The 15460-nt window shown below is 50.1% G+C and overlaps 1 protein-coding gene across 1 annotated transcript in view; it reads left to right on the forward strand.

Moving 5' to 3' along the window:
• Window positions 1-14807, forward strand: part of LOC136942783 (stromal membrane-associated protein 1-like) — a 28183-nt gene extending 13376 nt beyond the window's left edge. Inside the window, exons 7-13 of the mRNA XM_067235757.1 lie at window positions 2051-2062; window positions 3292-3309; window positions 5390-5465; window positions 7766-7887; window positions 12479-12728; window positions 13264-13565; window positions 14670-14807. Of these exons, the coding sequence (XP_067091858.1) occupies window positions 2051-2062; window positions 3292-3309; window positions 5390-5465; window positions 7766-7887; window positions 12479-12728; window positions 13264-13565; window positions 14670-14807 (918 nt within the window). The remainder of the gene's footprint in view (window positions 1-2050; window positions 2063-3291; window positions 3310-5389; window positions 5466-7765; window positions 7888-12478; window positions 12729-13263; window positions 13566-14669) is intronic.
• The last annotated feature ends 653 nt before the right edge of the window (window positions 14808-15460 follow it).

The raw sequence follows: 15460 nt of genomic DNA on the forward strand, positions 1-15460 counted from the left end.
CTGACGTGATCAGAACGTTAAACTGAGAGAAACATGAAAGGAATCAGAAAGCAGGAGAGCTTGGCCTGTCTGGTGACCTGCAGTCAAAGATCAGGATGGTACTGAGTGTGTGTGTGGGCGGGGGGTGGGGGGGGGGCGGGGGGCGTTTGTGTGTGTGTGTGTGTGTTCGTGTGTGAGACTTCCATTTGATATCAGTGACCGTTTCTGTTAGAATTTCAGTGAACTTGTGAATCTGTGTACATTTCCTGTACATGTATGTGTTGACATGCATGTCCTTGGGTGTTTGCTATGTGGACTGATCTCTGTCCTGTGTTTACGCGTGCATGAGCGTGTTTGCTAATGCACTGAAAGCTGCTTAATCTCAGATTGAATAGAGGAAGCATGTTCTACACCCCCGCCCCCCCCCCCCCCTCACACACACTCCATCACTCACGCACCCCCCACCCCACAGCAGTAATTATCAAAGACCACTCAAGTGTTTCACAACCCTCTTCACACACACACACACCTCTTACAGTACACCACACAGGGAGAGAAAAATACGCACATGTTCGTGACTACACACACAAACACACACATACTAAACATCTGCACAGAGGCACTCTCAGTCTTGGAATCTGATTATAGTGCTCTGGAGTGTGAGGGGGAGGGGGGGGGGGAGGAGGGGGGAGGAGAAAGACGCCTTTCAGAAGGATTGCTCATGTTGACGGAGAGCCATCTGAAGGAGGAGAGGATGGAGGGGAGGAGAGGATGGAGGTATGAAGGGAGGAGAGGATGGAGGGGAGGAGAGGAGGAGAGGACGGAGGTATGAAGGGAGGAGAGGATGGAGGTATGTGGGGAGGAGAGGATGGAGGTATGAAGGGAGGAGAGGATGGAGGTATGAAGGGAGGAGAGGATGGAGGTATGAGGGGAGGAGAGGAGCCTAGCTGCTTCCCCTGCTCAGAGGACCACGCGACTCAGACACCCAGCGAGGCCTGGTATGGCGGGAGGTGGAAGGTTTAGTCGATAGTGTGAGACAGTGAGATGTGGGCCAGGTGAAATCCCTGTCTAAGCTGTTGTCTTAACTTCTCTCCATGTCTGGAGGTGGTTGGGTTGGCGGCTGTAGCAGCTGCTGTACCTGCATCATACTGGCTGGAGACACTTCATACTGGCCTGGGCTTGGGTATCAAAGACTTTATTTCAGCTGCAGGGATTTAAATGTGAGAGGAATGTTGCTGTTGGAAATGTTAGATGCTAAATCATAGGGATCAACCCGAATGAAGACTTGTCTTCTAACTCACAAATAGTTTCTTCCCTCCCTCCCTCCCTCCCTCCCTCCCTCCCTCCCTCCCTCCCTCCCTCCCTCCCTCCCTCCCTCCCTCCCTCCCTCCCTCCCTCCCTCCCTCCCTCCCTCCCTCCCTCCCTCCCTCCCTCCCTCCCATCCATCCATCCATCCACCCTTCCTTTCTTTCTTTGTTCAAATTCTACCACCATAAATTTTTCCTTCTTCATTTTCCTTTGCTTTTCTCCTGTGCCTCCCTCCCTCCCTGCCTCCCTGCCTGCCTTCCTTGTATTCCTCCAGACACCAAGGTGCTTCTCCCATTTTAATAGAAGCATATGTTTTTCCTTTTTTTCTGTCCATGAATAAATTATCAAAGGGAACAAGTGCGACTCCCTGCATGGAAAGTGGCAGTGTTTGAGAGACAAAATGTGTGTCAGTGTGTGTGTGTGTGTCTGTCAATGTGCGTGTGGAGGGGACTGATGGGGATGACATGGGTGGAAGGTGCACTGCACATCTGGTATTGACTTTGAGAGTTGGAATAGATAGGACACACACACACACACACCGAACTAGTTAGTTGGGAGGATGATGTGAAGGGTAGCCAGACAGCCAGCATGCCTCTCACACACTCACTCATCACACAAACAAACATATACACTCACAAACAGTTTCTTCCTCCATTTCCCACTCCTAGTGTCTTACACTCACTCACTGGAGGGTCTAGTATCCGTGGGTCGATAGTGTAGCCATGGGGAGGCTAATCAATGGGCTAGATTTACACAGCTGGAGAAAGACAAGCCTGTTTCCTATCCACAAATCCACACACACACCCACACATATACACACACACACACACACACACACACACCTCCCCCATGGTGAAGAATGTGAAGGACAGAGCTTACAGCTTGTCAAGACTTCCATGAAAATCCACACGTGTGCACATCAGTTGTGTTCATGGATCCATGTGTTTCAGATGTAAAAGACACTTTCTTACCCAATCCCCAAACACTCCTTGTGCTTTGAAATACATTTACATATTTAGCAGACGCTCTTATCCACAGCGACTTACAGTAAGTACAGGGACATTCCCCCTGAGGCAAGTAGGGTGAATTGCCTTGCCCAAGGACACAACGTCATTTGACACGGCTGGGAATCGAACTGGCAACCTTCAGATTACTAGCCCGACTCCCTCACCGCTCAGCCACCTGACTCCCCCTGGATAGAATTGAAACAACAACAAAACACCAACAAACAACAGGATTCACACGCGAGCGTCGACGATTACCAGTGAAAGAAAACAGCAGTGGAATATCCAGGTCCCAAAAATCTGCGTCCGCTGCTGGAGAGAAGCTGTGTCAAGACTCTCACTTGACTATTAACAGGCCTCCTCTGGCGCAGGTCAATCGACCCTTTTCAGTTTCTGAATGCTAATGCTAGTATCCACATAGCACCATCACACTAATGGCCGTACTCATCCTGATTCACAGTGTGTTCTGCCATAGTAAAGCCTTTCCTGTGTGGAGAAAGTAATTAAACGTTTATCACTATCTAGCAGGCAGATATGCAAAAAATGTTCCTCCTTATAGTATTCTCTATAAAGATAGGCGCTATACAAATTATTATTATTATTATCCGCCCTTTGTGGAGGCTGCCAAGTTGACAAGGAAGATAGCATCACCAAAAACACATAAACACAAATATACACATCCTCCCACGCACACAAACATGGACATAACATGTTCACGCTGCACACTGCAAACAACACAAATTCAGCAGGCGTACGTACACATGCAGTCCTTTAATCAAGGGTGTATTCAGGTTATCACCGAGCTCCCCTCTTTGCAGTTTAGTTGGGTTTGAGGAGAGAAAGCCATAAATCCAATTACTTTATGCAAAGTGATTCAAAGTGCTGGTGTTCTGTAACAAGAACAAAACAGAACTGTGTTCACTATAGCTAAACAATGACTGACAGGCCAATCACGGATGGCTTTTATGGCGTAATGGCCAATGAGAAAAAAGAGAGGGAGAGTGTCAGAGAAAGATCAGTCGTAGCAAACCTCGCCAACAAACCAAACTACACACGCACGCACACACACACACGCACAAACACACACACACACGTAGTAGCTCCCCAAAGCATTTGTTCTGTAAGCACTAGATGCATTGATCTCAGTTGTGGGATGTTGTTGATGTGGAAATGTGCAGACTTCAGTTAGCTCTCCAGGAGCCTTCACTGATGTGTTAGAACGCACACACACACACACACACACACACAAAGACGCACACACACACAGATACACATTGTTTCTTAATAACTGTGTGCGTCTGCTGTGTGCATCTGCTGTGTGTGTGTGTGTGTGTGTGTGTGTGTGTGTGTGTGTGTGTGTGTGTGTGTGTGTGTTTGGGCTGGACTTTTTTGATTTGATCAGTTTCTTTTTCCCCTCTTCCTCCCTGAGCTGTGCTGTCACGCCTTGGCACCCAAACAGCCCCTGACCTTTCCAAATGATCTGGAGTCACACTCCAGGAGGTGTGAAAACCACCTCTGACATTGTGTGGGCGTGTGACTGAGTGAGTGCACACACACACACACACACACGTGTGTCTGTGTGCGTGTGCGCAAGCACTGGTGTGTGTTTGCTAGAGCACAGGTCTGCTCAACCATGTGTGTGCTTCCGTGTGGTTGTGTATGGCCTGTGGTGTGTGTGTGTGTGTTTGTGTGTGTGCATGCGTGTGTTTCTGTGCGCAGCTAAATGACGTTTCTCGACTGTCAGATGAATTTAGCTCTGTGGAAGAAACATTACTATGTGACAGCTTTGGATCTGCACTCTGACAAAACTTCTTAGAGAAAACTGTCTGTGTGTCTGTTTTGTGTGTGTGTGGTTTCCCAGTTTTACTGTGGTGAATGGTGCAACACTGCTGTAGCCTGACACACTTTCAAACCCACTGACAGACAATACTCTCCCTCTATCCTTTTCTCTGTCTCTCCCCACCGTCCCTCTCTCTCTCTCCCTCCCTCTCTCACACACACACACACACACACACACATTATCCTTTACACACCATGTCGGGGCTGTGGATGTACTCCCAGCTAGCAGCTCATGCTCATAGAAGCTGCTTGGCCAGACTGTCTCTTCCAGACATCAAGCCGGCCTTTTACAGAAGCCATCAAATAGACTTTCAACTTTGTCTTTTGTTAAACGAAAGGAAAAAAGAACTCTGCTCTCTCTCTCTCACCTTCATGTTCGCTCTCTTCCTACTCCTGTTCTTCCTCTATTCTCCTCCCTCTCCTCATCCTCTGCTTGTGTGTGTGTGTGTGTGTGCGCGTGTGTGTGTGTGTGTGTGTGTGTGTGACGTGTCACAGTCTGAGCCAGTGGCAGCTTTATTATTCTCTTTCATAGTGTTAATAAGGCAGCTGTCCACCTCAGCAGAGCAGGTCCCTGGTTGACAGCGAGCTGTTTGTTTTTCTCTCCCTCTCTCCCTCTCCTCCTCCGTAAAGACGAGAGAGACCGCTACTCTCTTCCACTCTGCTCCCCCGACACAGAACGCAGCACTCACACAGGAGCCGTCACGAAACCAATGACAGGCCCTGACAGCCAATGACAGGCTCGAGCTAGCATCCTAGGAGCCAATCAATGAAAAACTACCTTCCCTGTCAACCTATCATAAATCACCACGACGGGCTACGTTTGGACAGCCAATCATCATACCTTAATCGGTGACTAGGTATTTACAGGTTACTAACGGACTCCAATACTGTCCTGTAATTAGGTGTTTGTTAGTTCAAACCTGCCCCGACAAGTCGTGTTCCTACGGGTCGCTCTCGTGCCAGCTAGCCCCTCTCTAAACTGTCCCAGCGACCTGCAGTGTAGAGGTGGAGAGGTACAGTATGTTACTGCTGAGCATAGCTCCACTCCCAGTGTCAGACCACCACCTGCACCACTGTGCTCACGCTTCCATGTAGCCCGGAGTCGCTGTTTCGAAGGTTTGTCGCCAGACTTCTGTCACGCTCGGCAAGGCGGCGGATTGCAGTTTAATTGAATCGAATGAACTTTATCGATCCCCGGGGAAATGAGCTTATCCCGTGAAGCGCTGGGCGGTGTGTGACTCCCTGTCCTCTGCTTCCAGAAGAGAGAGGAGCTGCTGGACTCCAGAGGCAGTCCCAAGAGGAGCGGGGAGCCGGCCATCGACCTGCTGGGCCTGGGTAAGACACGACTAACAGATGACCTATCAGGCTGCCAGCTGTGGTGACCAGAGGGATTGGGCCTGGGTAAGACACGACTCACAGATGACCTTTCAGATGGTCAGTGGTGGTGACCAGAGGGATTGGGCCTCAGGAATGGCTGGGGGATGACAGAACTGGGTGGGGGTGTCTCTTTATGGTCTCTATAATGGGATACATACTGATCTGGTGTCTGTACTGGTCTGGTCTCTCGTTCTCACTCTCTCCCATGCTGAATTGAAAGGGCGTTTGGGAATGTCAGGTGTGAGAGGGGATGCGTGTGTGTGTGTGTGTGTGTTAAACTGGACAGATGGAGGGGGGTGCTGGGGTCTGAGAGGATACATTCTGAAGGGATTCTCAGATTGAACCATTCCTGTCACTGATGAGTGTTTCCACGGTGACCCAAAGGCCACGAATCCCAGTGCGGCCATACCATAATAGAAGGACAGATGACCCAGCTGGCTGTGTGATCGCTTTTCACTCCCTCCAGACTGGTGCCAGGAATATCTCTCTTTCTCTGTCTCTCTATCTTCTTCTCTCTCTATCTGTCTGTTTTTGTCTCTCTATCTTCTTCCTCTCTCTCCCACTGTTTCTCTATCATACTCACTCTCTCTCTATCGCTCTGTCTTCATACCTTTCTCATTGTACCTTTCTCCATTAGGCCTTGTGGTGGAATTTTAGTGAATAAAGTCTGAGGTCAGAAGAATACGTCTTTTATCTGTTTATTCTTGCAGCAAGGAGAAGCAGTTCTAAAACAATATCATAAATGATGTCTGTAGTAGAAGGGCTCTCTGACATGACATTATCCTAACACTCTTTTAAACAGTAGTTCCAGACAGTTACATAATCAGTTCAATAGTTCATGTCTATCAAAAGAGGAACTCCACAATGTGCAAGGAAGCAAAAAGGAAACAGGTTGCAGGACTTAATACAGATGTTCAACACTAGAGACAGAGCTCAAGACAAGAAAGAGGAAGTTGTGTTGAAGAATCCATGCTGTGATGACAGAACAACCAGGGTCACATTTGGTCAACGTTGGTTAGCAAGCCGAAACTTAAGCAATACTGTCTTAGGCCAAAAGGTTATTCTAGCTCAACAGAAGTTAAAACCTAAACAATAACTGTTCGAGGCCAAAGAATATTATAGACAGCTTAAAGTATTTTTCTATTACAGCCTCATTCCCCTTCTCTTTCCCTGTCTATCTCTTCATCCCTCATTCTGTTCATCCACCCATCCCTCATCCTGCTCATCCATCTCTATCTCATCTACCTTGTCGAACTTTGGAAACGATTTTTCATGTTGTGTTCACACTTTTGAATGTGCTATCACAGTGATACAGAGAAATACCACTGCCTGTCTGTCTGCCTGTATGTCTGCCTGTCTGCCTCTCTGCCTGCCTGTCTGTCTGACTGCCTGCCTGTCTGACTGCCTGTCTGTCTGCCTGTATGTCTGTCTGTCTGCCTGCCTCTATGTCTGCCTGTCTGCCTGCCTCTCTGCCTGCCTGTCTGTCTGACTGCCTGTCTGTCTGCCTGTATGTCTGCCTGTCTGCCTCTCTGCCTGCCTGTCTGTCTGACTGTGCCTGTTTGTGCACCATTCCCCCTCCCCCTCCATAGCTGTCTTTAGTTCACTATACACCCACGGGATGGTGAAATATGTGAATGTACAATCTCACACACAATCTATCTCTCTCTCGCTCTCTCTCTCCATTCCTCCTGAATTAATCAGTGCTGTATGGACATAGCACCCCTCTGCACCACATGTGGGGAAATGTATTTTGTCACACAACATTTCTAATTGCTCAAACCCAAAAATAACAAACAACAAACGCTTGGAAATGTTGCCCACGCCTACTAAAGCAGGAGGGAGAATGGCTGTTTGACTATAAATAACCTTGGTGCACATTTTCCTCACACGCGCTTACACACACACTTACACACACACACACAGCTTTGTTACACCTAGCAGCCGTGGACAGTAGATGAGATTTCACACCTAATCAATACTGCCCAGCGGTCAATGCTTAATTCTCTGTCTCTGTCTATCGCTCTCTCTGCCTCTCTCCCTCTCTCTATCAATTTCTATCTCCCTCTGGCTCTCTCTCAATTAATTTATTTCGCTTTCTCTGTCACTCTATCAATTTATTTTCATCTCTCCCTCTCTTACTTTATACATCTCTTTCTCTCTGTCTCTATCTATCTCCCTCTCTGACTCTCTCTCTCCCTTTCTATCACTTCCCACCCCTGCTCTCTCTCACTCTCTCTCTCTCTCTCTCTCTCTCTCAGATGCACCTGTAGGTGGAGCTGCAGCCAGTGGGAGTGGCTCCAGCAGTGGACCAATCAGCGACGACCTGGACATTTTTGGACCAATGGTGTCCAACCCTCTACCCTCCTCTAATCATCCCCAGGTGTGTGCCCCATGGTATCACACAATAACATATCTATGCAAATGCGAGTTAAATCGCCCTTTATCCGTCATTAAACCGGAGGAGAAAACAGTTTGGAAATTAAATTTGAGCCGGAACTACCAAGTGGTTTTTAGCACCGAGAATGTCTCTGCTAGACTTTAGCGAGCTTCTCCCTGGGCTGTGTCTTCTTCTGTGGTTATCTACTGGAGCGACAGAGAACAGATGCTGCTGTCCTGCATGGCTCCCACAACCTCCATGTCTCCAATGCCCTTTTCCCACACACCACAGAGCATTCACGCTCAAAAGCAGACACACACACACACACACACTTCTCCTGTGTCATTGCCTTATCACTCAACACAGACAGCAGCAGCAGAAGAACTCGATAGAGAGTTGTGTCTTATAAACACCCCGGTAATCCCACACAAGCATGTACAAACACAGCCCCTCAACACACGGTCCCATACACACATGTTAGCATACGCACACAAACACACAAGCGTGGCCACACACGATGTCGAGCTGGTGTTCATCCGTACTACTGCTACTACTACTGAGAGAAGAAGGTGTGAGAGCGAGGGGCAGAGAGAGAGAGAGATAACGTGTGTGAGATAATGAGAGAGAAATAATGATAATGTGTGAGAGAGAGAGACAGAGACAGAGAGAGAGAAATAATGATAATGTGAGAGAGAGTGTTGTTGTGTTCCTGTGTCTGGAGGACAGTGTAACGGGAGGTCTACAATGAATGTTCCGGAGAAAGTGTTCTCTCCTCTGAAACCATGGCTGACACCCTGGCTTTGTAAGGCCTGTCATGAGAGAATCGCACGCGTGAGAGAGAAAGACAGAGCTTGAAAAAAATGAAAGGAGAGAGAGATGGATCGAGCAGGGGGTGGATACTGACAGAGCAGGCCCATTCTGTTTTCGCTTGTCGTTTTTTTCCTGTCTGATTGGTGGCAGGTGACACAGAGGAAGAGGCACTCACAATAACTGTTCAATTACACAGAGAGGAGAGGCTGCCGAAATACCACAGCAATCCCCTCCAGCCTCGACCCTGCCCTTTACCTCTCACACACACACTCACACATGACCACACACACACTCACACCACCCACCCTCCTGTTCCTGGTGCCTCAGCTCAAAGCCCAGAGCAGCCCTGCAGCCCTGCAGCCCTGCAGCCCTGCTGCTGGACCAGGTCAGGTGGAGCACTGGAGGTCCTAGCATGAAGAGCAATTACTGTTGCCCCGACCACACACACACAGAGAGAGAGAGAGACATACACACACACCTAGCATGAACGTACACACACACACAAGAACACAGTCGCACGCACACTCGCACGCGCGCACACAGCCCACACAAAACGAGGACCTTTTACATTTACATTTAGTCATTTAGCAGACGCTCTTATCCAGAGCGACTTACAGTAAGTACAGGGACATTCTCCCCGAGGCAAGTAGGGTGAAGTGCCTTGCCCAAGGACACAACGTCATTTTTCCCAGCCAGAATAGAACCAGCAACCTTCGGATTACTAACCCAATTCCCTAACCGCTCAGCCACCTGACTCCCAGGCCTTTTACCCGGACGAGGACCAGCAAGCACATAACCCTGCCTGCTCATAACCCTGCCTGCTCATAACCCTGCCTGCTCATAACCCTGCCTGCTCATAACCCGGCCTGTTCATAACCCTGCCTGTTCATAACCCTGCCTGCTCATAACCCTGCCTGTTCATAACCCTGCCTGCTCATAACCCTGCCTGTTCATAACCCTGCCTGTTCATAACCCTGCCTGCTCATAACCCTGCCTGTTCATAACCCTACTTGCTCATAACCCTGCCTGTTCATAACCCTGCCTGCTCATAACCCTGCCTGCTCATAACCCTGCCTGCTCATAACCCTGCCTGCTAATAACCCTGCCTGCTCATAACCCTGCCTGCTCATAACCCTGCCTGTTCATAACCCTGCCTGCTCATAACCCTGCCTGCTCATAACCCTGCCTGCTCATAACCCTGCCTGCTCATAACCCTGCCTGCTCATAACCCTGCCTGCTCATAACCCTGCCTGCTCATAACCCTGCCTGTTCGTCAACACAGTTCTGTAGCTACGCCGTATCTGTGTGTGTCCGGAGCAGGTCTCTGGACGGCAGACAGCAGGAACACCTAGCTAGCCGCGCTGTCTGGCTGTAAACACACAGTCTTTCCATCTAGCAGCAGAATGTAGGTGAAGCTCACAGCCTCAGCCTGGCTATGCTGTAGCGCTCTGCTGGTGCAGAGCTGAGCTGGCCTCCCTGGTTCATCCTGGTCCAAGCTGCAGTCCTGTGTGTGGTTCTGCTCTCTCTCAGCGAGATACACACACACACATCCTCACACCCACATGGTGTGTCACTAACATCTAGAACATGCAAATATAGACTGAAAGACGAGATTAATAGTGAAATGCAGTCTGAACACATATACACATGGTGCCTGGCACTTGTTTTACGCTTCCGGTATAGCTGACTGAGAAACACACATATACACATGCCACACACACACACACACACATATTTCACCACTGAGCTGCATTCCCGGCTATTAAACAGGATTGGTGTGTGCTCTCCTATCTCAGAATATGTCAATTATAAAAATGCGATTAGAGCTCTGAATGAGCTAGGATTTGTGTTATCCGCAGCTTTCCAACCTTGAGGGGGTTTTACTCTCGGAATATTCTGGAAACACGGAGAGGGAAAGGGAGGAGGGGGGAGTGTCTGTCGTTGCCTTTGGATCTGTCCTCTCTTTCCATCCCCTCGCACATACAAACACATACTGACGCACCCAGACACACACACTCAAACACACACACACATATATCCATCCTGCTGTGTGCAAGACACAGCTCAGTGTGATTATCTTCTACAGATGGTGTGTTAGAGGGGGCGGGGCGTGCAAGCGTGTGTGTGTGTGTACACACTTGTATACGTGCGTACGTGTTGGTGTGTTTACGTGTGTGTGTGTGTGTGCACGTGTGTTTAATGTGAGTGTGGCTAGCTTCATGTACCTTTTCTATCGATTGTCTATCTATTTGTAAACGTGAGTTATTGAGCGGGCTGGAGACCCACTGTGAGCTAGCTGTTGGCTGTGTAGCTGAGGATGGAGTCTGGCACGCTGGGAAACAGCCTGCTGGAGGGAATCACCACTTTTAATTCACGCCTTGGTGGGGAACCAGCACCAGGGGACACACCAGAACACCGTGTACTAGGAGACCAGCCAGCCCTGGGTGTGTGTGTGTGTGGGAGAGAGAGAGAGAGAGACAGAGAGAGAGAGAGAGAGAGAGACAGACAGAGAGAGAGAGAGAGAGACAGAGAGAGAGAGAGAGACAGACAGAGAGAGAGAGAGAGAGAGAGAGAGAGAGGTGATTTGCAGGCAGATATGTCTGCTCCCTACCCCTCTCTGTGTCACACACATTTCTCCACCTCCCCCTGCTGGATTCACACACACCCTCCCTCTCTCTCTCCACCGTCCATTAATGGTCCAGAGAGGTAACACTAGAAGCCTCTTCCTCATTGGGCCTCAGCTAATGTCTGTCTATTAATAGAACCCTGATCCATGTTTAAAGACTGTGTCAGCCTGGCCACTGAAAACAGGTCTGCTGCAAATACCTAGTCGAAGAGCCCCAATTAGTTTGTGGTGTGTGTGTGGTGTGTTTCTAGTGTTGGTGTTTGTGATTGGGTGTGTGTGTGTGTGTGTTGGGATGCAGTTCCTCTGCTCTTCCTTCTCCCCTCCATCATCTCCCCTCCTCTAGAATAACCAACCCCCACCTCCACACACATTTAGCAGGTGTTGCTTTTTGTCAGCTCCATCCTTTAGGCATAATGGGTGTGTGGACGATTTTGTGCCTGAAATGGTTTTGTATGAATGAGTGTGTGTGTGTGTGTGTTTACTCTGCCCTGTCCTGCCATGGCTGCTTCTATTCATCTTTCTCTGTCTCCACACCAGGCTAATTAATATCACCTGTCTCACTTAGGGTGACAACACCTCCATCCTCTCCTGCACTCCCTCCCTCTCTCTTTCTCCCTCCCTCTGTCGCTTGCTCCCTCTCTCCCTCTCTCTCTCTCTCCCCCCTCCCTCCCTCACACCCTCTCTCTCTCACTCCCTCCCCCTCTCTCTCTCTCCCTCCCTCCCGTTCCCTCCCTCACACCCTCTCTCTCTCCCTCACACCCTCCCTCCCCTTCTCTCCTCTCCTTCTCTTCCTTCAGACCTCTGTGTTATTGAACTCTTTCCAGTATGCTGACAAACTGCAATCTTTTATGAAAATCGAACGTGTTGGATGTTTCATACAAACCCCAAAAGGTCCAGAGAGTCTATACTACACAGCCAGATTATGCCTAGTTAAGACTCATTGTGAATGTGAATTCCCGGACTCACACACGGTATATACACGTAGCCAACACACACACATTCACACTGACAATTAAGGATAATCTTTACACAAACCTTCATACGTATCGATAGTACCTGTATATTCCCGTACGCACACACACACTAACACACACACACTAACACACACACACACACACTAACACTCAGTCATCTGTCTCTGTGTATCCTGTTCTCCAGACTGGCTCCATCAGCCCCGCCCCAGCCCCAGCCTCAGCCCCAGCCTCAGCCTCAGGAGCCTCATCAGGGGGCCCCGTGGGTCCCCCGGCCCCACAGGGAGAGGTGGACCTCTTCGGCCAGAGCCCAGCCCCCACGCCCCCCACCTCCTCCAGTAAGACTGAGGAGGTGGGGGCCAAGAAGCCCCTGTCCAAGGACTCCATCCTCTCCCTCTACAGCAGCAGCACTGTCAACACACACCAGACTGGTCAAGGTAACACACACACAGTACTTCTACTGCAGAAATGTATAATATACATTCATACATTCACCAGTATGCAGGCACACACACACCCACTGCATAGAAACTGGAATATACTATTCATCCAGCCTGCTTTCTTCAGAAAGCACAAAGACACTCTCACACACACAAACTCTCTCTCACATACAGACTTACACTATCCACAAGCACACAAAGTCTCTCTCACACACACACACACACTATCCACACTCACACACACCTCTCTTGGAGCCTTCCAGCTCTGCTCCACTAAGATCAGGCATGAGAGGGTCCTGCTCTGATTTTGCATATGTTGACCTTTAGTATTTTTATTCATCTACTTTTTTCCTTCTTTGTTATTTGTGCTTGTGAGTGTGTGTGTGTGAGTGCTTGTGTGTGTGTGATTGTTATTTACCAACTGTTCAGTCTGAAGTGTGTGTGTTTGCGTGCTGGCATGCAGAGAACGGTAATTCTGTTTCCTGTGAGCAGAGCTCCAGGTTCAGCTTGACGTCTCTCCCTTCCTCTCCAGCTGCTGTGAACATGGGCCAGCCTCACATGCAGTTCAACGCCCAAGCCACGCCCCCCTACCAATCCTACCCCGGTGTGGGCGGAGTCATGCCCCCCGCCACCATGATGGGAGGAGTCATGGGGCCGGGAGGAGGAGGAGCCATGATGGGGCAGAACTCGGGAATGATGGTCGGCATGGCGATGCCCAACGGCTACATGGGCGTGCAGCAAGGCATGATGGGACACCAGGGCGGAGCCATGCAGCAGGGGGCGGGGCCAGCTCAGTTCTCCATGCAACAGCAACAGCAGTGGGGTGTCAATCAGGTGTGTGTTCTCCCCTTCCCCTTCAGCCGGGAATCGAACTGGCAACCTTCAGATTACTAGCCCGACTCCCTCACCGCTCAGCCATCTGACTCCCCTTCAGATACACAGCAGGGTGACCTGTCAGCAGCTCCTGTACTGGATGTACTTACTACTCTTCCAACATCACACACACACACACACACACACAGGCATGCACAAACAGAGACACACACACAGAGAGACACACACAAGCATACACACACACACACTCTCTTGTGTGTGTTCTGGTCATGTCGGGTGTGAGCTCTGCGTTGTCATCATCCTGATGGCGGCAGGAGGTTAATAAGAGATCGTAAATCATACCACACACACACTCTCACACACACACACACACACAGGCATGTATACACACCCTCTGCCTCAGTTTAATGCAGTGGTGCAGTTTTGTGTGACAGAGTTTGTGTGTGGTGTGTAATAGGTTGAACGAGTGCAGCAGGGATATAATAATGTTGTGTGTGTGTGTGGGGGGAGGGGTGGTTGCTAAAGGAGGCTCAGAATAGGAGTTATTAGTACTTGAAAACACACACACTCACACACACACACCTCAGATACTGCTGAGGCACTAAGGTATATGTATAATGAATGGAGTGGAGTGAAGATGGGGGGGGGGGAGGCTTGGGGTCTAGGGAGGCTGGAGCATTAGAGGAGGAGAGGGGAGGGGAGGGGAGGAGGGTGATCGCCTGGAGGGAGGGAGCATTAAGCGAGGGGGAAGGAGTCTTCCCCCTCGCTTAGAAACCATTTCCATGTCAGTGTTTTTTAAGCAGTGTGATTTCAGTGGTTTAAAAATCTTCCCCTCTCCCCTCCCTCTTTCCCCTGGTGTCTCTCGTCCCCCTCTCCCCTCCCTCTTTCCCCTGGTGTCTCTCGTCCCCCTCTCCCCTCCCTCTTTCCCCTGTTGTCTCTCGTCCCCCTCTCCCCTCCCTCTTTCCCCTGGTGTCTCTCGTCCCCCTCTCCCTCCCTCTTTCCCCTGGTGTCTCTCGTCCCCCTCTCCCTCCCTCTTTCCCCTGGTGTTTCTCGTCCCCCTCTCCCTCCCTCTTTCCCCTGGTGTCTCTCGCCACCCTCTCCCAGATGACCCCGCAGATGGCAGGAATGACCATGAGTGGCGTGGGGGCAGGGCCAGGAGGCTTCAGCCAATCAGGAGCGCCCGTGGGGGGGTGGGCCGGCCCCCCGTCAGGCCAGACCCTCAGCACCCAGCTGTGGAAGTGAGGGGGAGGGGGGAGGAGGGGGGAGGAAGACCTGCCCTCCGCAGTACAACGCACAGGAGGCAAATCGTAGACTACTCCACTAGCCCCGCCCCTCCCTTCTGTCATCCCTCTGAAGCCCCACCCATCTGTTATCTCTTCAGTGATTGGTGGAGGAGAAGGGGGTGGGGTTTGCTGGCAGCTCTTGTGTCTCTCTGATGTTGGTTTGGGTTCCACTCTTACTCTTTTGATTCCTTTTAACTGTTGTTGTTGCTGTAAAAAATGAAAAAAAGACATATCGGGGAGAGAAAGCTGCTGGACTATTAATACAAGGCGTTGTACGATATATCGTTTACAAAATCCATAGTTGGGTAGTTAAATGGCAGATGTGGGTATTTTGTTGGTGCTCCCACTCAGAGCCCCCCCCCCCCCAGTCCTCCAGGACTGACCTGTGTGAAGCGATGATCCTCCCGCCCCACCCCCTCCCCCACCCCCTCTCTTGAGGGTAGTCGTAGAAGATCAGTACTGTATAGATGTTCCCCCACTCAGTGAGCCATAAGAACAGAGAGTTTGGCCATAGCTGGTTCTATCCAGAGGTGTAATCTGTCTTGTTATATATCTGTCCCGTCGCATCATCCCAGGGCCCTACTCCCAGCCCTCTACAGCTCTGGGCTGGGA

Source organism: Osmerus mordax, chromosome 5 (assembly GCF_038355195.1).
Source record: "Osmerus mordax isolate fOsmMor3 chromosome 5, fOsmMor3.pri, whole genome shotgun sequence".
NCBI classification, from domain to species: Eukaryota; Metazoa; Chordata; class Actinopteri; order Osmeriformes; family Osmeridae; genus Osmerus; species Osmerus mordax.